Source organism: Rhinatrema bivittatum, chromosome 6, assembly GCF_901001135.1.
Source record: "Rhinatrema bivittatum chromosome 6, aRhiBiv1.1, whole genome shotgun sequence".
NCBI lineage: Eukaryota > Metazoa > Chordata > Amphibia > Gymnophiona > Rhinatrematidae > Rhinatrema > Rhinatrema bivittatum.
This window is the reverse complement of record NC_042620.1, coordinates 269,708,624-269,736,609: the sequence shown is the minus strand read 5'-3', so window position 1 is coordinate 269,736,609 and position 27,986 is coordinate 269,708,624. Positions and strand designations below refer to the sequence as shown.

General features: G+C 42.8%; 1 protein-coding gene across 2 annotated transcripts; it reads right to left on the bottom strand.

Annotated features, from left to right (window-relative positions):
- On the bottom strand, positions 1-27,973 carry MARS2 (methionyl-tRNA synthetase 2, mitochondrial). 2 transcript variants are annotated; one of them, XM_029607179.1, is made up of 3 exons: positions 27,602-27,973; positions 15,765-16,099; positions 1-1,226 (listed from the first exon to the last, which is right to left on the bottom strand). In XM_029607179.1, the coding sequence occupies exons 1-3, from the start codon at positions 27,834-27,836 to the stop codon at positions 39-41; spliced, it is 1,758 nt and encodes a 585-aa protein (XP_029463039.1). In that variant the 5' UTR covers positions 27,837-27,973; the 3' UTR covers positions 1-38. The 2 variants fall into 2 exon arrangements, with proteins under 2 accessions (XP_029463039.1, XP_029463040.1); XM_029607180.1 differs by lacking the exon at positions 27,602-27,973 and adding an exon at positions 27,304-27,429.
- Between the last annotated feature and the right edge of the window lie 13 nt (positions 27,974-27,986).

Below are 27,986 nucleotides of genomic sequence, written 5' to 3'. Positions count from 1 at the left end.
TTCCAGTCTAAAAAATTATAGATTTTATTAGAAAGATTTTATAGTTTGATGATAGAAGGACCTCTTATTTTTTGTGATTTATGTGGGTCAAGTCTGTGGAATAAAACTCCAGTATCTGGTCCTAGTTTTCTTCCTTCAAATGAACAGTACTTCCCATGATATCTAGCCAAGAAACCGAAATCTTTTAGAGTTCTTTCATTCTGTGCCACGCCCAGCCTAGAAAGTAACTTGTCTGCAATGGATGGCACCACTGGCTGAAGCAGAGTACCATACATGCGTAAACACTCCATGGTGACATACATGATGGTATCCAGCCAAAGCTTTTCAAAAGGTTTATTTCTGTCAAGCTTCCAGGGCATGTGTCTCTGAAAGAATCGATTTGTCAGTCTCACACACGTGTCTATGGCTTCTAAAGCTTTATAGATCTGAAAATTTTCATAATGGGTCTGAACTTCAACGGGTAAGTTTTCCACAACCTCAATCAGTTGGTAGTCTTCTTCCACTGCCCTGGCAGATACTGCTCTATCAAAACGATCTTGTTTGTTTGGAAAGCAGGAATTAGAGAAGAAGCCGTAGTCTTGAGCTGGGTTCATTGCGGGGGCAGAGCAGCGGTTTAGAAGTCCCCCCAGAGCATCTGCAAGCTCAGCATTCAAGAGTTGAACAACCTTCTCATGGTAAAAGTCACAGTCTCTGTCTGGGACACCTTGTCTTAAAAGGAAGTATCTGAAGCCATCTACTGTGTATTGGCCACAGCAGTCAATAGGATCAACTACATTCCCCAGGCTTTTAGACATCTTCTGGCCATGGACCGTCCAATGAGAATGCACATAAATACGCTCAGGTGGTGCCAGTCCCGCTGCCATCAGAAATGCAGGCCAGTAGATAGCATGGAACTTGAGAATATCTTTGCCAACAACATGATGCACTGCAGGCCACCATGAATGATGTGCTTCAGGGTAGCCTGCCACGGTAAGATAATTAACAAGAGCATCCAACCACACGTAGACTGTCTGCTGGGAGTCTCCAGGGACAGGTATACCCCACTTTAATCTACTTCGTTCCCTGGACACCGATAGATCAGGGAGATCTTCCTGCAGCCACTGAAGAACAATCTGGTAAAACTTTTCTGGATAAACTGCATGTTTGTGGCTCTCCAGCCATTTCAGTAACAAAGATCTGAAATCCGATAGCTTAAACATGTAATTTTCTTCTCTGGTCCAGTACACCTGGAGAAGAAAAACAGCAGTTAGTTTGATCAAAAGAAAGCCTCAAGTCATTGACTGCAACTCTCTTCAAACTAGCCACACATGGGCAATTCTTTGTTGTGACCCAGAGAAGAGAAACACTTGCATAAATTTACATGCAAATAATACTTTCAATTATATTAGAAATATTCTCCATTTTTCTAGATTCTATATTAGTTTTTAATTTTCCACTTCAAGTGACATGGTGACCCAAAGTCAGTGAGGTAATCTAACACCAATTCTGATTTCAATATAAACCCTCAGAAGTACGAGTGACAATCTCAGGTATGAACTCTTCAGAAGAGACAGATTAGAGAAAAGGAGGGTGAAGCACTTTAAACCAGAAACACACTTGTAGCTACTGAAATAAAGTGAGAGCAGGGAGACACTGAACTGCTGCAGGCCAGTGGTTCTCAACCCAGTTCTTAGGGCACATTTAGCCAATCAGATTTTCAGGATATCCATAATGCATATGCACCAGATAGATTTGCATACAATCGAAGCAGTGCATGAAGACCTCTCTCGTGCACATTTACTGTGGATATCATGAAAACCTGACTGGCTACATATGTCCTGAGGACTGGGTTGAGAAGCACTGCTGCAGGTTGCCCTGGAAAAGACTAAGAAATTCCATGTATATGGGAGCACCATATGCAGGAGTGGAAAAGTGTCCGGTGCCTGGACCTGATGGGAGAAGCCACAGCGAGCATGAGCCTGGAAAGAAATGCTGCATCTGTGGACTATAATTGCTCCCTGCTAACAAAGGAGAAAAGGCTAAATTGGAAGGGGAAGAAAAATAGAACACACACACACAAATGAAAACATCTAATAAAACAAAAAAAGCCAGAAAAATAAAAATGTGGCTGCTGCCCAAGTTTTCTAAATTATTTTTCACCTCAGATTATATAGACCCCAGCACAGAGATGGTAAGAGGTATCTCCAAGATAGCAAGCAAAAGAGAAGTCCTGCTTGCAAACCACTTTAACTTACTGAATATGGACTGAAGATTACCTGCTGAAGCATCAAGCTAGGAGTGAAGTCATCCTGTTTGCCCTACTAGGCAGCTAGTGGAAGAGCTCACAGGAGGGGAGGCTATGCCAGATCTATTATTCACAAATGAAGACAATGTCACTGATCTGAAAGTTAGAGAAAATTTAGGGTCTAGTAATCGCTATACTATGTAGTTCAACGCTGAACTGAAATATACAGAGGCTGATGTAATAAAAACCATGCTAATTTTTAGCAAGATTTCACTTTACTTATATGGCAGAACCCCGTGGTACGTACCGCAAGACACTGTTGGGGGTACTTTGAAAAAGGTTCCCCCCCTGTGAACATAGTATTACTGCACTTTGAACGTACAACTGAATAAACTGTAGAATCGTTGAAGGCTGCTTTCAAGCTGAAATGCCAACATGTAGGTCAAAGGTAAAAAAAAATATGAACTTAGTTTTAAGTTTCATTTTTCTCTTTAGGCTTATTTTATAAGAAATCACATGATTTACACAAACCCAGGATTCATTATAGATATGAGAGAATTATAATGCTTATTATGTTGTTATCCTATCAAGAGGATGTTGTGTTAATGTCAATTAAGAAACTGTTTTGAAAGTAATTAGAGGCGTGAGCCCTTTATAATGCCTGGTATCAGTAATTCATTTCCGAGAGAACTGATCCTATTCTACTTTATTGTAACTGGTTTTCTTCTCCATAAAATCTTATATTTAGGGTCCTTCATTTTCAGTTTAAACCAATTTTCACCCATAAATTCCTGGGTTTTTTCCTCCAAAGGTAACAATTGATTTAAAGTGATCTTCACCCTAATTTTAAGCTGATTAAAGGGCAGCTCCAGAGCTGTGGATACAGCATTCCAAAGCCTCTTCCCACTGCTGGAAGCCAATACAGGCCAAAGCATGTGCTGCATCTCAAGAATCTGCTTAACATTATTGTTTTACTGTCCTGGCTTCTGTCCACCAAATAAACTGATATTTACCCAGAAAGGTGAGTCTTTTTTTTCCATTGATTTTGTCCTGTTTTTGTTCTTGTCATAAACCCTAATAAATTCCCAGGAAAATAAACAAAAAACAAAAATGAGGGTCCCTACTTACTGCTAGCTTTAAGCATTTATTAAATCATAACAGTTGTGGACTCAGTTGGGACCTGGATAGGGTGAGCAGGAGCTGCCTATTTAGTTGCCCTGTTTAAGGGAGTTGGAGACATTATGGGTTTTTTTCCCCTTGCCTTCATTCTCCTTCCGGTGCTAATTCTCCCCTCCAGGTAAGAAAACCCATTTGATTTGGGTGTTTGTCTTGCTAACTAGCTGCTGGAGAAAGCTTTATTAGGATAAGATTTATAGGTTAAGTTTGTTAACAGTGAGTTAGGGAAGATTCCCCAGGACTAGGAGACATGGCATGGTTTTCTGATTGTGTTGATGTGACCATTGTCCAGAGGGATGGGTTGGTCCTGGACAGGCTATTCTGTCAAGAATAGCCTATTCATTTACACACTGATCACATATTAAACCACATTCACACTGACAATTACTACAGGAACTTGAACACATGCATCAAATGGAGCACATGTACCCACCCACATATATGCACACTGGACATCCTTTCAACCAAGCAATCTCGCACTATGCCTAAGTACCCATAAACCTCTATATCCTTAAGCTGAATTGTATCCCTAACCTTCTAGTTCTGTCACTTACTTATCTTTGAGAGAAGTAACAGCGTTAAAAGCCTTAAAAGTATGAAAACTTGTTTTCATACTTTTAAGGTTGTTTCCATGTTTGTGCTGTGTGTGTTTTAAGATGTGAATGTTGGCCAATTCTTGCAAGAAAACCTTTTTTCCTCCCTCCCATGCATGCCGAAATGCTTAAATTTAAATAAGAGAAAAAGGTGACAACTACATTCTAAATGTGCCTGAAATATTCTGTTAATATCCTTTGGCATTTCTTTCTCCTGTGTTTAATTGACATTTCTCTTTTCCCTCCTTATCTTACTAAGATGTTTAGTTTTGTCTGTGCATAGATGAAGCTCTAGATTTTTAATTATAAAAAGTTCAAAACCATTCCATATTTTCAATGATTCCTAGTAACCCAGTTTCTTGTTCCTAGCTCCAGCAGATAAAGAAAAAAAAGCTGTTAATTATTCTTTTTTTTCATGAAAAATGTTTACACTAGAGGCAAATGGTATTATGAAGAAAAACATCTTTACATTTTGTTCACTTGGTGTTGCATTAATGTTTATATTTTTCTTGACTCATCTTAGGATTTGCTCTAGATTCCAGACGGAAGGCACATTCTGCTCCTCGTAATATACTTTTCCTGGTGTCATCTACCTTCAATCTTGCTGATTTGAACACAGCCTTTGAAAAGCACAATTAAACTCTGGAATTTGTTGCCAGAAGATGTGGTTAGTGCAGTTAGTATAGCTGTGTTTAAAAAAGGATTGGATAAGTTTAAATTTAGGGCACTCTTCTGCGGCCAGTCCTTTCTCCGCGCCGACCACCGACCCGCTCTGTAGCACGCGCCGAAGAACCGTCCCGGTGCCACCCGGCTTCTCCACCCGAAGTGAAGGAGCCAAGAAGCCCAGAAGGAGAGAGGAACGCGCAAGTGAGAGGAAGTGAAAATAATAAAGGGAACTCCAAGAAAACCTGAAAATCACCCACCCGACCCACCAAAAGGAAAAGAAAAGTAAGGCTGTATCGACGCTTTGCGCCGCCCTCAGACTCTCCCTGCGCCCCCGAGCCGCACACTAGACTCCAGAGCCACGTCCCCGCGACGCCTGGGAGGCGGGACCACGCGCCCATTTAAATTTAGGGCGCTCTTCTGTGGTGCCGCGCGCCGAAGGAGCGCGACAAAGGGGTAGGCCCCTTTGTGCGACCAGCAAGTGCCTCAGCCTCCTCAGCCAGCAGTTTCGCTTCCTGAAGCCTCTGCCATCCTTCCTCAACTCGCTCCTACCTTTAATATTTCTATCTGCGCTTCAAACATGCTCTCTTACCCCATCCCCATCAAAAACCTCTATAATAACCGCAAAAAAATTCTACAACCCTACCTTTCTCCAGCAGAAGCGACTGATACCCATAATGACCTCCCCCTTCACTCAATTCCTCGGACTTTCCATTTTTTCATTAACCCTCTTCAACACCTAATCCCTTACAAAAAAACCGTATATAGTCAATGATTATCTCCTGGACTCACAACTGGACATCTCTGTCATCACAGAAACCTGGCTGAAGCCCACAGACTTAGCATTAATCAATCAGCTACCCCTTCAACTCTATGACATTTTCTCAATTCCTAGACTTAAAAAAAGAGGGGGGGGGGGGGGGGGGAATAAACTAATCATACCTCCAGACTCGAATTCGCTCTATTCAACTCCAATCAGTTCCAAATCTGCTTAATTTATGCTCCACCTGGTCTCTTAGACCAGGTGGAGCATAAGTTCCTCATGAGAGGCTTCTAGGAAAAGTAAAAAGTCATGGGATAGGTGGCGATGTCCTTTCGTGGATTGCAAACTGGCTAAAAGACAGGAAACAGAGAGTAGGATTAAATGGGCAATTTTCTCAGTGGAAGGGAGTGGACAGTGGAGTGCCTCAGGGATCTGTATTGGGACCCTTACTGTTCAATATATTTATAAATGATCTGGAAAGAAATACGACGAGTGAGATAATCAAATTTGCAGATGACACAAAATTGTTCAGAGTAGTTAAATCACAAGCAGATTGTGATAAATTGCAGGAAGACCTTGTGAGACTGGAAATTGGGCATCCAAATGGCAGATGAAATTTAATGTGGATAAGTGCAAGGTGATGCATATAGGGAAAAATAACCCATGCTATAATTACACGATGTTGGGTTCCATATTAGGTGCTACAACCCAAGAAAGAGATCTAGGTGTCATAGTGGATAACACATTGAAATCGTCGGTTCAGTGTGCTGCGGCAGTCAAAAAAGCAAACAGAATGTTGGGAATTATTAGAAAAGGAATGATGAATAAAACGGAAAATGTCATAATGCCTCTGTATCGCTCCATGGTGAGACCGCACCTTGAATACTGTGTACAATTCTGGTCGCCGCATCTCAAAAAGATATAATTGCGATGGAGAAGGTACAGAGAAGGGCTACCAAAATGATAAGGGGAATGGAACAACTCCCCTATGAGGAAAGACTAAAGAGGTTAGGACTTTTCAGCTTGGAGAAGAGACGACTGAGGGGGGATATGATAGAGGTGTTTAAAATCATGAGAGGTCTAGAACGGGTAGATGTGAATCGGTTATTTACTCTTTCGGATAGTAGAAAGACTAGGGGACACTCCATGAAGTTAGCATGGGGCACATTTAAAACTAATTGGAGAAAGTTCTTTTTTACTCAACGCACAATTAAACTCTGGAATTTGTTGCCAGAGAATGTGGTTCGTGCAGTTAGTATAGCTGTGTTTAAAAAAGGATTGGATAAGTTCTTGGAGGAGAAGTCCATTACCTGCTATTAAGTTCACTTAGAGAATAGCCACTGCCATTAGCAATGGTTACATGGAATAGACTTAGTTTTTGGGTACTTGCCAGGTTCTTATGGCCTGGATTGGCCACTGTTGGAAACAGGATGCTGGGCTTGATGGACCCTTGGTCTGACCCAGTATGGCATTTTCTTATGTTCTTAGACTCGGACCCTTCTCCTCTCATTGAGCTCATCGCCAAACACATCAAAATCGACACCCCAGCCATCATCATAGGAGACTTTAATCTCCACGTCGACGTGATCCCCCACTCCACCAACTGCGAAGCTCTGCTATCTGCCTTCAAGGCAATGGGTTTCACACAAATCGTGAATAGTCCCATGCACAAAGCTGGTCATACCTTGGACCTCATATTCATAAATTCAGGCCTCACCCAAACCTCCCAGCTTCATTGCTCCCCTATCCCATGGTCAGACCACTGAATGATCACAACTGACCTCTGCATCAAGCAAAACCCAGCTTCCCCCTGCTCCAAAACTACAATCCAATACAGGACTTCCTGCTCCATGGACGACCGCAGCTCCCATCTCTCGACGGAACTTGTTAACCTTGACCTCTCTGATACAGATAAAGCCCTCACCTCTTGGCATATCACTAACAAGGTAGCAGAAAAAATATGCCCCTTAACAACTAAAGAACTACACCCGTCCATTAAGAACAAAAAACCTTGGTTTACACAGGAATTGAAAAAACAAACTAGAACTAAGACACAAAGAACACTTATAGCAAAAGAGACCCTCCAATGCCACACTGAGTACAAAACCCTCATGCACAGCTATAGAAACATCATCCTTCGTACAAAGAGAGACTTTTATGCCCGCAAAATTCATAATTACTCCTTTGACGCCAAAGCATTGTTCCACTACGTCTCAGAGCTCACTAAACCCACTTCTTCAGTCATCCCTGACGATCAAGCCCAATCTAGATGCTCAGAACTTGCACACAATTTTTCGAAAATAAAATCCTCAATTTAATAGCCCCTTTGGCTTCCTCAAAGTCTGAACCATCTTCACATTACACTCCCTCCTTAAGCCAGAAAATAAACCTAGAATCTTTCGAACCAACCACTTCGCTCGAAATTGAATCGATTCTCAAAAAGATGAAACCCTCCACTCATCCGATGGACTCCATTCCTTCCAAACTACTGCTCACCATCCCAAACACCATCTCTAAGCCACTAGCAGAGATTATCAACTGCTCGCTAGCTCAAGGATTAGTACCGGACGTGCTGAAACTAGCCATCCTCAAACCACTACTCAAGAAACCCAACCTGAACCCAATGGACCCAGCCAATTTTCACCCCATCGCAAACCTACACAGACCATGTTTCACCATTCCGGCAGTACTGGCAGGGACAAAAGCCCAAAACTATGAATAAATAGAGAAAGACAGATAAAGACAAAACAAGGACTCAGAACACACATAGGTTACATCATATAAACAAGACAGTACATGAAAAACAATATAAAACACATACCTAGTAAATAACCATGTAACAAAAAATTAAAGTCCGGCATCTATGAACAACTGAAAGAAATAAATCGAAAGGTACATATAGAGAAGGAATAACAAATGGATAATAGGTAATAAATTACAATGTGAAGGCAATACATACCATGTGAGAAAAGTCAAAAGCAGCTAAAAATGCTCATCGTTCCCAGGGTCCCACAAACATTAAATAAGGAGTTCAAAAAGGAGTTAACAAAAGAAACAAACACACAGAGGAGCCCTAGAAATACATAGCACCAATCAGGCAATACAGAAATCCAATGGGGGTCAAGAACACTCCATGAAGTTAGCAAAAAAGACAGAGACTGCCAATGCCGTAAAGATAATGAAACAGAACAAACAGTGGAAAGATGGTGCTGCCAATGTCAGAGAGATAATGAAACGCTGGCAAATGACACAGAACAATAAACAAAGACCTGGGTTACCAGTGCTGGAGAAATAGTTAAACACCAGCACAAAGATAAACACACAGCTAGAAACAAGCACAGAAGCAAAATAGAACAGAACCAGAATGGAAAATACACCGGATAAAAACTTAAGGAATGCTGGAAACATGAGCAAGTCCTACAATGCCGTGGAGGAAAGAAGAAAGAGTGAAAGACTGATAAAAAAGAAAAAAATAGAACATATCAGCATGGTAAGCAATAAAGCTGCAAAATGAAAACAGAAACAGAGAGCTTAACACAGGATAAGAAGTCAGAACCTGGTCACCAGCATAACACAGAGAAACTCGGCACTGTCAAGCTGACAGCAGACAGCGATGAGGGATGGGGGCGGGGCCACTTTCCAAAATGCAAATTCAACTAAGAGTAATGGTGGGGGGGGGGGGGGGGGGGGAATCATAGAAAAATGAAATTAACTAGAAAATACTGAAAGATTGAGAATTAAAAATGAGATGGCCAAATAGTAAGCTAGATAATCAAAAAAAGGTGAAAATGAATGTAAAAATAAAAATCAAAGCAGAAAAATCAGTGGACAGCAGACCATTCAATACCAATAAACAGACTATGCTACTTGGTAAGAAGAAAAATAAAGACAGAAAAGTCAGTATTTCACAGAGCGAGTTCAGTGTGAATATCCACTATTGTTCTCTCTGGAGCAAAAGTTCATTGAAGTCACTGCTACGGGAGCGTGGGCAGGGAACCTCAATGGCGAAAAGACTAAGGTCCTCCTTGTGGTGTGATTGGAGCCCATGTGTGACTAAAGGGAGCTTCCTCACGGCCATTGAGCATGCAGCTGATGTGCTCAAGAATACCAGTCTCTAAAGCCCGTGTGGTTTTGCCCACATATAGAAGAGGGCAAGGACACATAATATAGACCACACCGCATGAACGACAGGTGGAGGAACGCCTTAAGGTGAAAACCTGACTCGAAGCAGCATGTCTATATTCACGTAAGCATTCAGAAAAAGGGCAGGCTGCACACGAGCCACAGGGGGCATATCCAGAAAAACCGGATGCGTCAGCCTGTGGTGTAGTCAGCTCGGCTGAGACCAGCATACCCTTCAAGTTGTGGCTGTGAGTGCAAAATGGGGAGAGAGTCACAGAACATTGAATGCGGTAACAGCATTCCTGAACTGGTGCAATGCAGACAGATGGCGCCTATTTGTGTGGAAAACAGGAGGAGAACATAGGTCGATGCTGGCGATGATGCCCTGTTTTGAAGGGGGGGGGGGGAAGGTATTCAATAGAAGTTCACGATTGGTGTGATAGGTGCACTTCGTAGCCCATTTTAAAATCTTTTATAAGGGTAGCCACGGGAGTGAAACCCTAGCAACATAACAGATTCAGGCTCACGCTATCACACGATGAACAAGACTTGGGAATGGTGGCTAGAATAGTGAAGGATGTTGCGGTCAGTGGGTTTGCGTTACATGGAAGTGGAAAAAAATGCCATGATTCAAGAATGATTGAAGTATCCAGAAAAAAGGCACCGTGGACTTATCAATATATGCCCGAAACCAAAGATGATGATCAAATGTGTTAAGGGATCTAGAAAAGCATAAAATTGTATATTGTGCCCTTCCATACTACAAGGATATTGTCAATAACACGAAATCATGCAACAACCAGTGGCCAGAAAAATGTATAAACAGAGTTTCTCAAAATTAGCCACATACAAACATGTGATGTTGGGGCCATTTGTGAATCCTCTATCATCTAAAGGTTTCAGAGATGCAATGTAACTATGCAACTGTAAATATACATAAAGAAGTAATTCTCCTGAAAAAGCAAAAAAAGATTTAATTGCCCCCTTTTGTAAATTAATAAAAGACTGCAAATTTATTGTTTTTAGAGTGTGAAATCACTTTGTCACCAATCCTGGGGGAAATTGTGGATTTCCATGGAGGTGCAAGCATAAGGACCTTCATGTATCCCTAGAAGTCTCCTAAGAAGAGTTCACCCCTTCTTTATTGATCTTACCAGTAAAGAATGGTAAATATAATTTGGAAGAGTAGTAAGGGGGACATGTAGTAGATACAGAAGACTATGTGGAAATATAAAATTTTCCTCCATTTCAACTATAGGGTTCCTGGAAGTATCTAGTAGCCATTCGTTCATTAAACCTATTATACAAGCCATATTATATAAACATAGATTGGAAAAACCCAGACCCCCCCCCCCTCCCCCTTTAACTTTAGGAACCATCAATCTGGCAATGGTTAACCTGGCCTAATTTGGAACACAGGCTCTGGATCACTTTTAGATCCTTTTGTAACAATATCAAAGAAACCATTTGCAATACCTATATCAGTTTGGGTATTAAGATCATTTTAACTAAAGCTGTGTGTCCCAAAGTTAAAAAGGGAAATGTTTCCAACTTTCAAGTTTCTTATGAAATTCCTGAATTATGGGGGAAATATTTAAATTATACCATTTATCTGGGTTACTGTGAATCATAATACCCAATGCCACTGCGCAAAGACTAAAACTCTTTGCTTTGGTATTTGCTGATGAGGATGTTGGGGAGATACCTATTCCAGAGACGGTTTCCAAGGGTGACAATTCAGATGAAATACCCCAAATCATGGAGAACCTGGAAGAAGTAGTAGGCCAGATTTACTACTTTTCACTTTGTCAGTCACCTGGACGGATGGTATACACCCCAGGGTTCTGAAAGAACTAAACAATGAAATGTCAGACCTATTAGTAAAAATTTGTAACCTATCATTAAAATCGTCAATTTTACCTGAAGACTGGAGGGTGACCAATGTAACCCAGATATTTAAAAAGGGCTCCAGGGGAGATACTAGAAACTATAGACTGGTGAGTCTGACTTCAGTGCCGGGAAAAATCATGGAAACTGTTAAAGAATAAAATCACAGAACATTTAGATAGACATGGTTTAATGGGACACAGCCAGCATGGAATTTACTCATGGGAAGTTTTGCCTCACAAACCTCCTACATTTTTATGAAGGGGGTGAATCAACATGTGGACTGTGGTGAACCAGTAGATGTAGTATATTTGAATTTTCAGAAGGCGTTCGACAAAGTCCCTCATGAGAGACTTCTAAGGAAACTTAAAAAAAAAAAAAAAAAGCCATGAGATAGGAGATGATGTCCTTTTATGGATTGCAAATTGGTTAAAAGACAGGAAACAGAGTAGGATTAAATGGTCTGTTTTCACAGTGGAAAAATCTGAACAGTGGAGTGCCTCAGGGATCTGTACTAGGACCAGTGCTTTTTAATATATATTTCTAAATGATATGGAAAGGGGCACGATGAGAGAGGTGCTTTAATTTGCAAATGGCACAAAATTATGCAGAGTAGTTAAATCTCAAGCAGATTGTGATGAATTGCAGGAGGACCTTGTGAGACTGGAAGATTGGGCTTCCAAAATGGCAAATTAAATTTAATTTGGACAAGTGCAAGGTGATGCATATATGGGAAAAATAACCATTAATATGGTTACACAATGCTAGGTTCTATCTTAGGAGTTACCACCCAGGAAAGAGATCTAGGTGTCATAGTGGATAAAACATTGAAATAATCGGCTCAGTGTGCTGTGGCAGTCAAAAGAGCAATGTTAGGAATTATTAGGAAGGGAATGGCAAATAAAACAGAGGATGTCATAATGCCTCTGTTTCGCTCCATGGTGAGACCGCACCTTGAATACTATGTGCAGTTCTGGTTGCCGATTCTCAAAAAAGATATAGTTGCAGTGGAGAAAGTACAGAGAAGGGCAACCAAAATGATAAAGGGGTGGAATGGTTCCCCTATGAGGAAAGGCTAAAGAGGTTAGGCTGTTCAGTTTGGAGAAGAGATGGCTGAGGGGATATGATAGAGGTCTACAAAATTATGAAAGGACTTGAAGAATGGGTAAATGAAAATTGGTTATTTACTCTTTCGGATAATAAAAGGATTAAGGGACACTCCATGAAGTTAGCAAGTAGCTCATTTAAAACAAAAATCAGAGAAAATTCTCTCACTCAATGCATAATTAAGCTCTGGAATTCATTGCCAGAGGATGTGGTTACGGCAGTTAGCGTAGCTGGGTTTAAAAACAAGATTTGGATAAGTTCCAAGAGCAGAAGTACATTAACTATTAATCAATTAGGTTTAGTAGCTTGGGTTCTATTCATTTAACGTCTGGGTTTTTGCCAGGTACTTATGACTTGGTTGGCCACTGTTGGACACAGGATACTGGGCTTGATGGACCCTTGGTCTGACCCAGAATGGCATATTTTATTTAAGAACTTAACCTTCACAATCCCCCTCCTTACTGAATTGGAGATGGTGATAATGACTCCCTTGCCCAACTATTCTCACCTGGCTATCTTATTCAACACACAGCTCGTCCCTTGGACTGTGGAGGAGGTGCTGCCATCATATTTCAATACACCCTCTCGCTCGTCCTAGCCGTAACCCAAGAAATAGGCAAATCCGACTGCCTGATGCGAAACTTCCAAGGCAGCAAACATCCTAACAATGCTCTGATCTATCGACCACCTGTTACCCACCCTGACTCCTACCTGAAACAGTTCATTTGTGACATGACCATTAAGTCCCAAGATACCTTACTTCTAGGTGACTTCATCTATCACACTGAGAATCCCCTCAATGGTACTGCATTCACTTTCTCTCAAAACATGAATGTTCTGGGTCTCGCCCAACTTATCATGGTCCCTACTCACAAATATGATCACACACTCAACCTAATATTTCACAATGGAAATTATACTGACAAACTATAACTGTTTGTTCATCCAGTCACTACCTGGTCCAAGTCACCTTACCAATCCCCAAGATATTTATTTCTCCCCTTCAAATACTTCCCTCAAGAAACCTCTCTTCCATTACAATTGATGACTTACTTCAACTCATCAACATACCCTAACCTCTTACCCCCCCCCTCAGATCCACCTGAGACCTGGTCCTATGCTGGAATGATGAATTCAATTCTGCACTCAACTTGCTAGCTCCACTCAAACCAAAACCCACAAGACATCCTACAAATTGCCCATGGTTCCACAAGGGCCTTCTCCTCCTCAAGCAACAATTCCGCCAGCTTAAATGAGCATGGCAGAAATACAAATAAGACACCAACCAGCGCAACTGCAAGGTACATGCTACAAAATACAAAACAGCCATTCAACAAGCTAAAAAGAAAAAAGGATTACATCAAACAACTCAAACTCTCAATAAACCATTCAAGCAAACTCTGAACTCATTCAGAAGCTCTCCAAACCATTGTCTCATCCCGTGGCCAGTAACTGATTCTCACTGCAGAAGATTTTGATCATTTCTTCTCTGAAAAACACAGCTATCTACCCTTCCTCCATCAACTCTCCCTCCTCTACACTCATTCTAACAGCTCTTCCTTCCACCTCAACAGGTAACCCCCACACTCACAGGTCAAAATCACATTGTCAGACTTCAGCTTTACTACCTCCAAAAAAGTGGAAGACTCCTCCAAACGAATCAGCGAATCCAAAAGCCTGCTGGAACCTATTCCCACTAGGTTCATCTGTAGCCTAAAACAACCTATTGCTGTGGTTTTGCAATATGATTAATGGCACCTTATCTCAGGCGATTGTTCCAAACACACTGAAAGATTTGGTAGTCAAACCTATACTGAAAAAACAAAATAAAAAAAAAAGACAAACCTCGGACCCCAATATCCTGGATCATTACCACCCAGACTCTAGCCTGCCCTTCCTATCAGACCACATTTTCCACAAGTTTAATCAACTACTAGACTTCCTTGACGAGAGGAAGTTACTACACTCCCACCAATCAGGCTTGAGGACAAGTCACGGAACCGAACCTGTCCTCTTAGACATCATAAATGAGATTCACCTTAAACACAGACTAAGGAGGGCATTCTTCTGATCCAGCACTCGAGAAACATTGGCATGACAAGCACTGCCCTCAGATGGTCTGAATCTTCTCTCAAACAGAACAAACTGTTCTGTGGGCCTACAAATCTTCTGTCCCCAAGCCTGTTAACCTGTGGTGTACCACAGGGCTCTGCTCTTTCCCCGATTTTAATATCTATGTTCGTCCAATCTGTGACTTATTTCAAAGCTTCAATGTCAAATGCCATTTGTTCGCTAATGATATCTAACTTATCAACACAGGATCCGATCAAGCTATTCCCATCTCCAATCTCAACAGTAGCACAATGACTGTCTATTCATAATTAAAAAAAAACAAACCCCAAAAAAACAAAACAAAACTTAACCCTGCCAAATCTGAACTCCTTTGGCTGAACCTCCTTGGCCACCAAGTTTGACAGCAGTCTGAGCTCAGCAAGACCTTTCACAATACATAAGCCAGGTTTTTTTTTTACTTTTTATTTAATGTAATGAGGCAACACTTGGTATAAAAGCTTTAAATCCAAGGCAAGGCATCATCTTCAAAAAGAAAGTATTTGGCAAAGAGGTGGCTAACAGCAGAAGCGATAAGGAAAACAGAAGAGAAAGTGGCAGCTGTATTACTGTTCACCCCAATTTAGTTTTGAAGACATTACTTTACATATCAATCTCTATATCTAGCCATAAAACAGATTGCTCTCACATACCCAGATCTGAATAGCAATGATCCGATGTGCTATATTTTAGATGTTATACTACTTCTAAATTTGGTGATTGCTGTTCTTGTACCTGATTGCTACAATGCTAATTTGTATGCAGATATTTTTATGTATTTTTTTTTACCATAAACCTAAAAATGCTAGAAAAAAAAGTTATCAAAATCATTATAAGGTTGCTAACTTACAAAGGACAAATGATGGACTATTTCTACTTTTTTCAACACCATGAATATCTTTAAAAGACCTGGTCCCTTATTCTTAGTTAAGCTGCCTATATCTCCTGGAAACATTTGAAAATTATGCTGTCATACAGTTTTAATTTAATTTTATTTGTTTTATAGCCCATAATCTCCTTAGTAATATTCAAAGCAGAGGAGTTATGATTGTCAATAACCACTGTAGATTTTTAAATAATTTTATAATAGCTGATATGGATATCTACAAACTCCTTTTACCTGATGTCCACTTTCACTGGAGACTTTAACAAGATTTCCCTTTTGGTCTTGAATATGCATGACCTGAGATTCCGTAAGGAAGCTTTCATCTGGGGTGGAATACCATCCCTCATATACTCCTTTATAAATATAGCCTCTCTCAGACAGCACTGTCCAGAATGCTTCAACTGCTCTTTTATGGTGTTCCTCTGTGGTTCTAATGTAGTCTGTGTAAGAAATAAGGGTGTGGTCAAAAACAGCTCTAAACTGATCAGACACTTGAGAGCAGAACTGGTATGGATCCTTTCCTGCAGCCTCAGCAGCTTGTTGTATTTTCAATCCATGCTCGTCTGTTCCTTTAAAATAAGAATGAAATAAAAAAAAGTAAGGTTAAAAGTGTCTGGTCTCAAGGGCAAAACTATGCAATTCATTAAGAGAACAGTAGAAGCTTTGTATCTATGGAGTAAAAGCATTATGCATCATCGTACACTCACAACCAGGAACTGGAATGAAAAATCCTATATTTGATTTGAAAAAAATCAATACTCAGTTTTGGCTGTAAGTTGGCATACTGTGTTCAGTTCTGGAGACTGCATCTCATAAAAGATAAGGACAGAAGGGAAGTAGTCTAGAGAAAGGCAACCAAAATGGTGTGGGGTCTGCACAGAAAGGCTCATGAGATGAGACTGAAGGACCTAAATATGTACCTAGAAGAGAGGAGAGACAAGAGTAATGTTGCCTCATGTCTTCTTTTCTAAACTCTAGCAAGTAGGGATTCCTCTACCGTATGTTTGTCCCATGCCCTTTTGAATCCCATTACTACCGTATTCTTGTCTTCATTACCTCTTCTGGGAGGGCATGCCATGCATCCACCATCCTGTGAAGACATATTTCCTGAGTCTACCACCTTGAAGTTTCACATCTTGACCCCAAGTTTTACAACTTCCTTTCCATCAGAAAAAAGTTATTTGACCTGTATGAGGCATTGGTGTGTCAAGATTTTTTAAGTAGACATTGTCCCTCTCTCTTTTCAATACTGTTTTCATATGAATGTGAAATGTTACATATTACTTAGGTGCAGTGACAACCTTATGATAAAATTAAAATGCAGCCATTAGTTACTGAGCTAATTTTAAAGATTTTGAAAAGTTACATTGGGTCATTTGACAGACTCGTTTTTGGCTTCTAATTCAGATAAGCATGCTAAAATAACATTGAGTTATATCAGTATTATATGGATAATCTACACTAGTATAGTATAATGCTTTAAATGGTACACTCAGCCAGCTTTATGGACATGCAGGTGTTCTGAGAGGAAAATAAATACCATACTAGGTCAGTCCAAAGAATCATAAAGCCCAATATCCTCTCTGACAATGGCCACTGCAAGTCACAAGTAAGTTTTATAGGTTTTTTTTTCATATGACGTGCCAAACTCACCATTAATAGTATTCATGCAGGTCAATGCAGTAATCTGCACATTAGAATACTGAGCACTGGAATTCAGTGCAGTTTTCACACATAGATTACAATTTATTTTTAAACTCCCGATGCAGTAAACTAATGATATGCAAATGCAGCATGAGTTTTAAAAAAGCACCTGGACTACAAAATGTGCGTTCCATACAGACTGAATGTACACTTTAATTTGGTAAAGGGGTAGGGGGAGTCCCTGACAGGCTGATGGGAATCAGGGGTTTGCCACCACTGCTCCAATTTAGCCAGATAAATCACTACTTATGCAGCTACATTTTCCTTTTCCCCCCCCTTTTCAGTGCCAGCAAAGTAGCACTGGAAATTTAACTCCATCTCTGACCTGGCGTTCAATTTCCAGCGCTAAGAAAAAGGGAGCTATTCTAGTACACCTCTCTGCATTGGGAGGGATTAGGTAAAGCCCTCATTTGCATGAGATGTGTATGCGAGAGCGTTAAGACCAAGCCAGTGTTACCTGCACATTTTCTGCTAGTAAAAACTCCTTGTTGCATTTGCAGTAACGATTACCTGCAGAAAATGCACGTATAGGGGTAAAACCGTTCGTTCTGAAGGAGTTCGATTCCATGAACCCCTGAAGACTGCACAGCTGTGATGCCTCTCGTCTCATCATGCTGCAGTGAAACGCACAGCCATCTTGATTTACTAACATTTGCAACGCAAATAACACGTAATGACGTACTTACGCACTAACGTTTAGTGAACGTGACTCCATTTTGGATTCATATTTTGTATTGTATTAATACGAACGCTGTCGCGAATATCTAACCCGTCAATTAAATGACGAAACAATAGTCTGATCATAAGCTACACCTACTAGAGACCACGCTAGCTATTGCTTGTTCAGCAGTTTGTAAAATGTTTGTTCAGCAAAACCAGAACGCATGTGTGAAAGATAAGAACTGTAAAGTGTATAAAGGTTTGCTCCAGAGGGGGCGTGGCATGCAGTTGTACTAAGCCGTTGTCTTAGCTGCATCTTGCTGGCAATAAAAGTCTATCTTCACGGATCAGTTGTCTGGGCCTTCTTACTGACAGAAAAAGAGACGGTTACATTGGCGAGCCAGCCAGGAGGTACCGGAGACGCTATTTTAGCTCTCCAGAAGGTCCGGTAGTTTGGTGGCGGAGCGGTCCCCCTGATACACCTGGTGAGTGGCCACCGCTGAGTTCAGCGATCAGGTTTCTAAGGGGATCGTTCCACAGAAATTCTGCCGGGACCTCTGGATTGATGATCCGGGAAGAAGGCTTTCCTGACGATCGGAAGACCCCTGCAGGCGAGTATTATGGGAATCTGGAAATAAGTAAAGACTAGCTAGCTCAGGAAATAGCCCGGTCTTTTCTGGCTGACCGAGGGGGCCTTGATCACACCCCACGCAGTGTGTTAGTAGGAATTATGCTCCGAAGACCACGCGGATAATCTGTATGGAAATAATAAGTAACGTATACGACAGTGGGAATAGGTTTCTTGTTGTGTGAAAGAGAGTGAATGGCCTCGCAGTTCTAGACCGGGCGACCGCGTTCTAGTCGGGGCAATTGTGACCCTTTGTGTCTGACGGATACGGACCCCTTACCTATCCGTCTTCCCTTCCCTCCTTTGTCTGTGAACTCTATCCTAATGGGAGGGAGCGGGTCGACTCCGTTAAAAGTCATGACGGAACACTATAGCGAAGTGTTCGATGAACATAAATGTACAAAACCCGGAATGATTCAACGATGCACCCATAAATGGCCCGGTTTCTGTGTAAATTGGCCTCCTACAGGAACCTTTAATTTCCAAACGGCCACACGGGTCCAGAAAATAGTTATACGAGAAGGGAATCCGGGTTGCCCTGAGGATATACCATACATAACCGCGTGGATCGCAGTTATTGAAAATCCTCCATCCTGGGCGAAGAAATTAGTGGAGGGAGCCGCCCTCGTAATGGTGGCTCAAGCATGTAAGATGGGAGACCGGAAATCCCCAAACCGGAAGAGAAAGGGCAAAGCGGCCATATTGGACTCTACAGAGCATGCGTCAGCTGAGGCGGCCATATTTGTAGTACAAGGGAATCCACGGACTCCAGAAAAAAAAATTAAACCCCTGCCGCCTCCAGCATTGCCCGACGCTGAAAATATTTTGCCGCCGCCATATGCCCCTTCCTATCCCCCCACATATCCCATGCCACCAAGCCCCCCAGTCCCCTCCAATGCGCAAGCTGATCCAAGAATGGCACTAGCTCATGAAGAACGACCTGGAACGGCGACCGCGTAGGAAGAAGGCGGCGGCGAGGCATCCGTATCAGACGGAACTCGCAGTAAGACCCAAGCCGCAGCTAGTTTGCAATTACCAATCAGGGAAACATCAACTGTTGTTCCCGTAGTCCCAACTGAAGAAAACGAGCATCGTACTACGCAAACAATAAGATTATTTACTTACATACCTTTTACATCCAGCGATCTTTTTAATTGGAAACAGCTGGGGCCATCATACGCTGAAAAGCCAGAACAGATGGTAGACTTTTTACGGGGCATTTTCGCTGCCCACAACCCTAACTGGGCTGACATCCGGCACCTAGCCTCTATTCTTTTCACCACTGAAGAACGCCGGCAACTACAACTAAACATGGAAGAGGCAGCTCGATTAGGAGCCGGATCAGACGGACGTCCCGAAGACGCAGTAAGGGACTTAGCCCCGACTGCGGATCCTAACTGGGATTTCCAGACTGCGGCAGGGCGGGAGCGCATAACCGCCTATCAGACCGCGTTTCTTGAGGCTTTAAAGAAAGGGAAGCAGAAGGTTGTAAATATGGGAAAAATCAAAGACGTGGTGCAGCAGAGAGATGAATCCCCCGGAAACTTTTTGGAGCGATTAATGGACGCATATCGTCAATACAGCCCATTTGATCCTGAGGATCCCAAATATCAATCTATCATACTGATGAGCTTCGTTAGTCAGTCCTGCCCAGACATCCGCCGGAAGTTGCAAAAGCAGGAAGGGTTCGAGGGCATGAATATCAGCCAATTAAAGGTAATGGCTGATAAAGTGTATGTAAACCGAGAACCGGATGGAGACAGCAAGGAAAAGAAAGAAACTAGAAAGTTAAGAGAACGTGTTAGTCTGTTAGCCGCAGCGTTGGAAGAAACTAATTTCGGGAACCCGTCTAGGCAGTATAACGGGTATCCCGGATTCCGAGGAAGGGGCAACCCACCATCAAGAGGGCTGCCAAGAGGACGAGCGAATAGAGGAGGATTGGTTAGAGGTGGAAAAATGCCATTGGGAACCAACCAATGCGCATATTGTAAACAAGAAGGGCATTGGAAGTCTGAGTGTCCGGTGCGCCGGCAAGCAAAGCCGGGCGAATACGCACCGCCCAAATCTAAAGAAGCAGAATGGCAGATGACTGTAGGCGAAACTTCCGGCGAGGATAGCGAAGCATGACTAGAAAGGGGAACTCTTCCTCTAGACCCCCTTGTGGAGATAAAAGTGGGGGCTGAAACGTTCAAAGGACTGTTGGATACGGGTGCTCAACGATCTGTGATGACCACAGCCATCACCACGCCTACTTCAAGAAACATCTCTATAGTTGGGGCTTCCGGAAAACCACTAACTGCTCCCTTCCTTCAAAAACGGCAAGTTACAATAGGAGGACAGTTAGTGTCCCATCAATTCCTCTACTTGCCAGGGTGCCCAGTACCTCTCATAGGAAGAGACCTCCTATGTAAATTAAGGGCTACCTTGCAATCCGAACCTACCGGTGAAATCAAGGCATCCTTTGCCGATAGCCCAGTTTCCCTGATATGTCCACTACAAGAAGAATGGAGACTGCATCTCCCCGTTCTTGAACAAATCACTCTGCATCGATACGAAGGGGACACCCCTCTTAACGAACAGCGCAGACAACTGATGGATAGTGTGCCCCAAGTATGGTCCGAACAGAACCCGGGAGGAATAGCTATCGACGCTACCCCCATATGGATAGAAATGAAGCAGAATGCACAGGTGATCAATCAACCTCAATACCCCATTCCATACATGGCCAGAGAAGGAATTGAAGTACACCTGCAGAGACTGTATGATTTGGGAATTCTCAGGCGAATCCGATCTGCTTGGAACACCCCTCTACTGCCCGTAAAGAAACCCGGTTCTTCTGATTACCGACCTGTACAAGATTTACGGAAAGTGAATAATCAAGTAGCAGATCTAGTAGCCCTTGTACCAAATCCATACTCAATCTTGGCTCAAGTTTCTCCTACCTCCAAGTGGTACAGTGTCATTGACCTCAAAGATGCTTTCTTCTCCGTTCCAGTAGCAGAAGAATGCCAGAAGATCTTTGCCTTCACATGGGAAAATGCACAAACTGGAATCAAGCAGCAGTACACATGGACTCGCTTACCGCAAGGATTTAAGCACTCACCCACGATGTTCGGGGAGCAACTGGCAAAAGACTTGAAGATGTACCAAGTCACGTATGGGCCAGTCATACAGTATGTGGATGACCTTCTGTTGTTTCGTGAAACGTATCACGAATGTGCTATAGCCACACTCCACTTATTAAAGACGTTGTACTCAAAAGGATACCGTGCAAGTAAAAAGAAGGTGCAAATTTGTGAATTGGAAGTAGAATACCTGGGATTCCAAATCCGGGAAGGTACCCGTTGCCTTGGAATATCCCGTACCAGTTCAATACGAGGTCAACCTGTACCCACTTGCAAGAAAGAGCTCCGAGCGTTCCTTGGAGCTGCAGGATACTGTAGGCTGTGGATTGCTAACTACGCTGTTATCGCCCAGTCCCTGTACGACAAGCTGCGGGGAAAGGAGGCAGAATCTCAGCCTTTTCAGTGGGAAACCCATGAACTGACAAGCTTACAACAACTGAAAGGTGCCTTGATTGAACCACCTGCACTAGGATTGCCAGATGTAATGAAACCATTCCATCTATTCGTCGATGAAAAGAAAGGCATGGCCATTGGGGTATTGACTCAAACTCTAGGCTCATGGGAAAGACCTGTTGCATATCTGTCAAAAGGAATGGACAATGTTGCAAAAGGATGGCCAGGTTGTCTAAGAAGCATTGCTGCTGCATGCTTACTAATTCCAGAAGCAGTCAAATTAACTTTTGGACAACTCTTAAATGTAACAACCCCCCACACCATTCAAGGACTGCTAGAAACCCATGGACCAAAATGGATGACTAATTCACGTCTTGTAAAATATCAAGCTCTGCTATGTGAAACTCCTGAAATCCAAATACAGGACAGCAAAAACTTGAACCCGGCCACTCTTATGCCGGCACCTGAACCCGTCGCACATGACTGTGAGGAGGTCATGACTACAATACATTCCAGCAGACCAGACTTGAGAGATCAACCATGGCAGGGAGCATGGACATTATTTACTGATGGAAGCAGCCAAGTTATTGATGGAATTCGAGTTGCTGGATATGCTGTAGTTTCTGAAGACGACATTATTGAAGCTGAGCCCCTACCACCTGGGACATCAGCCCAAAAAGCTGAACTAATCGCTCTCACTCGAGCTTTACAATTGGCAGAAGGACAGACTGTGAATATTTATACAGATTCCAAATATGCTTTCCTCACAATCCAGGTACATGGAGCCCTATATAAGGAGCGAGGGTTCCTAACAGCCGAAGGAAAGCAATTGGCCAATGCATCTGAAATACATCAATTACTAGATGCTGTGTGGGCACCACAAAAGGTAGCTGTCATGCATTGTAAAGCCCATACCGGAAAGTCAGATCCCGTTGCAAAAGGAAACCAATGGGCAGATAAAACAGCAAAAGAAGCAGCCCGTGCACATTTATTATCAATCCCAACTACAACATATCCACTTCTACAATTCCCAACAGAAACTCCTACCTATTCGACAGAGGAGAATGACCGGGCACAGGCTGAACAGATCCACCATCACAATGGCTGGTGGATTCTGCAAGATAACAGAATATGGATTCCAGAAACATTAGCTTGGACTATTGTCAAGGAAGCACATAACAAAACCCATCTCGGACGAGATGCACTGGTAAAGTTGCTGGGAAAGACGTATTACATCAATAAAATAATCCAACTAACAAAACACGCAATCAGCCAATGTGTCACATGTGCCAAAAATAATCCTAGAAGTGGACCTGGTCCATCACCTGGACATATTTTAAGAGGAACTACACCTTTCCAAGTTTGCCAAATTGACTTTACTCACATGACTCCGTCCAAAGGCTACAAAGCAATGCTGGTGGCCGTCTGCACCTATACCGGATGGATCGAAGCCACACCAACACGAACTGAAACCCCCAAAGAAGTTGCGTCCTTGCTCCTTCACCAAATCTTACCACGCTACGGATTACCAAGACAAATCAATTCAGACAATGGACCAGCATTCACCAGCGATGTTATCCAAAGACTAAGTAAAATCCTCGGTATCACATGGCATCTGCACTGCGCATGGCGACCGCAGAGCAGTGGATCTGTTGAACGGGCTAACAGAACGCTGAAGAATCAGATAGCTAAACTATGTCAAGAAACAAAGACCAAATGGCCAGACATCCTACCCTTAGCCTTGCTACATCTCAGATGCAGTCCAAAACGATCAGGGCTAACACCGTATGAGATGATGTATGCAAGACCTCCACCTCTCCCTTCTTTTCCCGAATCATTGCAGATACAAGGGGAGTTGTCACTAAGTAATCAGCTCAAAGGACTATATAACACAGTCATTGCAATTCAGGACTATACATGTGACGTTGAACCGTTAGTTTTGTTAACCCCGATTCATCCATTCCAAGTTGGAAATTCTGTATGGATGAAGGACTGGGATGAATCCGATTTCCCCAAACCACGTTGGAAGGGTCCATACACAGTACTACTCACCACTCCTACTGCTGTAAAGGTCTCTGGATGTCCTTCCTGGATTCACTGGACTCGCCTAAAACCTGCTGCCTCCAATTGGCAAGTCTCCAGGATTGGAGACCACAAATTAAGATTCACTCAAAACAGGCAACAAGATAGTCCAGATTAGATGATTATAGTACTTTGCTAAAGAGTACTAACATATACATTTTTTCTTCCTTTCAGAATTAATCTACTGAACTACTTACAATTCAAGTCCAACGTGTTCACCCTCAACTTTCGGCTATGACAACCAGACTACTACTAGTTATTCTACTGATTTCCTGTTCTACAGCTACATCTCTTGTTCTACCCCTAAGCAAAAACTGCACTGAATGTGTCAAGTTAATCCGTACCACTACTCTAGATGGATTCCAGATTGTCTCTACCATTATACACCAATCTCAGCCACCTGACTCATGTGCAACTCAGCCTGCGTGATCATTAAATACTACTCAAGGATACCAATCTTTTCACCGGTGCCTACAAAATGACAAGGTCATTTGTCATACACCTACAACTCCCAAGTACTATAACATCACCCTGACCGCCGGATTACCAAAGAGCTATACCTCAACCATCGTTCCGGAAGGAAAAGGCATCCTGTACTACATCAACTCGACCAAAGTCCTTATTGGAGGAGAATCTACTGCCACCATTACCTTCGACGCCTGTGAAGCCATTGGAAAGCACCCGAACACCCTCCACTGCGGATCCAAAGCCTGGAAACAGGCCTATGCTCACAACCATAAGTACCTTTGTCCTTACAATCGGGTGGCCAATCCATCTCAATGGCTACCCTGTCAAGGAGACTTAATTTTATCAGGATGGGCTCTGGTATGTGACTATACAGGAGGAGGATATCATGGTTGCCATGGAATTGGCCGGTTAACTGCAGTAGCTGGTAATACCATGTCCATACAATGGCCCATACGGGGTGAAGGATATCCCTGGCAAGATACTTGGGGCTTTGGAATCGATGGAACAGGGAAAGACCCCATGACCTATATAACAATTACCCAACGTCGAGACAAACCTCGACCAATCATTCATCAGACTACTGTAGTGGGCTATCAGTCCTTCTTTGATGAAATATCCCACGCATCAGAAGAATTCAAAAAACATACTTTCTCCAATCAAGCAAAGAATATGTTTGTCAATCTGGCTGAGAATATAGCTCTCTCTCTTGAAGTTAAAAATTGTTTTGTCTGCGGAGGAACGCACACTGGAGAACAATGGCCATGGGAGGCCAAAGAGGTCTTCCAAACCGATCTCAATCAATTGAACACGACTATAACTTACAAACGGAAACCTCACCCATATGAATGGGCTCTCCAAACAGATGTCATTGGCAGACATTGCATATCTCGACAACATTCCCGAGTATATACTACCTCTGTAGGTAATTCCCCATGTACGGGGGTGCTTACTGCTAACCTAACTAAACAAACCTGGTGGCAAACTGAGAATTTGACAATGCCCACCACCATGTGGACTGAAGCAGTCCTCAACAAAACGTGGACTAATGCTGGAGTGCCAACCACCCTCTTCGCTGCACCAGACGGCTATTACTTCGTTTGTGGCCGCCGGGCATATGAATTACTGCCGCTCAACTGGTATGGCACCTGTTTCCTAGCCACCATACGACCAAGTTTCTTTCTCTTACCAATCACAGCGGGTGAAACATTGGGTGTACCTGTCTATAGCCCTATGAAGCCAAACAAACGTCGCAGAAGCCCTAAAGTTTCTATTGGTGATTGGAAAGATCAGGAGTGGCCCCCTGAGCGAATTGTACAATACTACGGCCCTGCCACATGGGCTGAAGATGGATCCTATGGATATAGAACTCCAATATACATGTTGAATCGCATCATTCGCTTACAAGCAGTACTAGAACTCCTGACCAACGACTCTGCTATGGCACTCAATATCTTGGCCAAACAAAACACCAGAATAATAACAGCTGTCTACCAAAATCGTTTAGCCTTGGACTACCTCCTAGCACAAGAAGGTGGTGTCTGTGGCAAATTTAACCTCTCAAATTGTTGTTTGCAGATCGATGATAAGAGCAAAGTTATCGAGGAGATTACTGATCGCATGATCCGATTAGCTCATGTCCCTGTGCAAACATGGACCGGTATCCTTGATTGGACTTCCTCACTACCAAATTGGCTTACTTCAATCCCCGGATTGAAGGACATCTTCATTCCTCTTTTGTTTTTTATTCTAACTTGCATTCTGTTCCCTCTTTGTTTACCTCTTATTTTCAGAAATCTACGATCTATGATTGAAACCATTGCTGATTGCAGGGCTGCAGCTCATATTATGATGATCAATAAGTATGTGTCGGTTTCTACTTTCCCTGATTCTGAAGCATCTGACTCTGATGATATCTCTTTTGATTCTGATAATGATTATTTTGATACTAAACTCTAAAACCACCTAATTCACCGACAGGACCACTTTTGTTACTAGGGAAAGCCGGGCTACAAAGGGGGTTGACGCCAGTAGGGCCCATCCGTCTCAAACCCGTGAAGTAACCAACGACCTAGTAACATTTTAGGGTCCACCTTAACAGTTATTAGTATTGATTCTTGCTTCTCTTTTCAGTTACTTAACAGCTGCAAATGATACTTCCACTATCCATCGGCGTTGAAAGTATCAAAGGGGGGAATGAAGGAGTTCGATTCCATGAACCCCTGAAGACTGCACAGCTGTGATGCCTCTCGTCTCATCATGCTGCAGTGAAACGCACAGCCATCTTGATTTACTAACATTTGCAACGCAAATAACACGTAATGACGTACTTACGCACTAACGTTTAGTGAACGTGACTCCATTTTGGATTCATATTTTGTATTGTATTAATACGAACGCTGTCGCGAATATCTAACCCGTCAATTAAATGACGAAACAATAGTCTGATCATAAGCTACACCTACTAGAGACCACGCTAGCTATTGCTTGTTCAGCAGTTTGTAAAATGTTTGTTCAGCAAAACCAGAACGCATGTGTGAAAGATAAGAACTGTAAAGTGTATAAAGGTTTGCTCCAGAGGGGGCGTGGCATGCAGTTGTACTAAGCCGTTGTCTTAGCTGCATCTTGCTGGCAATAAAAGTCTATCTTCACGGATCAGTTGTCTGGGCCTTCTTACTGACAGAAAAAGAGACGGTTACAGTTCCATTGTACACACCTTTCTGCATCGGCCTCGGTTGGGAACTTTTAAGTGGCTGACGTGCCAATAAGACTAACCGACCTATATTAAAACCAAGTTTTCAGCTCAGCATTGATCGGGAATCGAACCCAGGCCAATAAGACTAACCGACTAGACACGTTCTAAGTCCACGATGCATCTATAAATATATGAAGTCCAATTAAGCAGGAGCCTCTGGATATTGTGATACTGAACTCAAGAAGGTTTCCTTCCCAGCGGCCACTCTCCAAAATTTAGGGGAGGGAGGGGAAAGTCTCGGTACTTTTGGCTCACTCACCAGTACTGAGTCGGGTCTCGCGCCTCCGCAGCGCTCGCTCCCGGTGCAGGCAGTCGGCCAGCAGCACAGAGTGCACGTGGCCCAAGTGCGGCCCGGCGTTCACGTAGAATATGGGCGTAGTAAGCAGGGCGCCTCCGGAGCGCTGCGCCCAGCGGCGATGCACAGACCTCCAGGCCGAGAGCACAGAAACGCAAGGCTGTGAGAGGGACAGCGCGCGACCACACACCCAACTCATACCTTCCGCGGCTGTGAGCTACGCGCATGCGCGCCGAATGTTAAAATCTGTCGTAAAGCCACACACAGTTCGCCCTAGAGAGACTTTCTACCTCCATAGAAGTCTATGATCTCTTTCCCTCCCACACCTCGCCACTCCCAATAGAGGTTT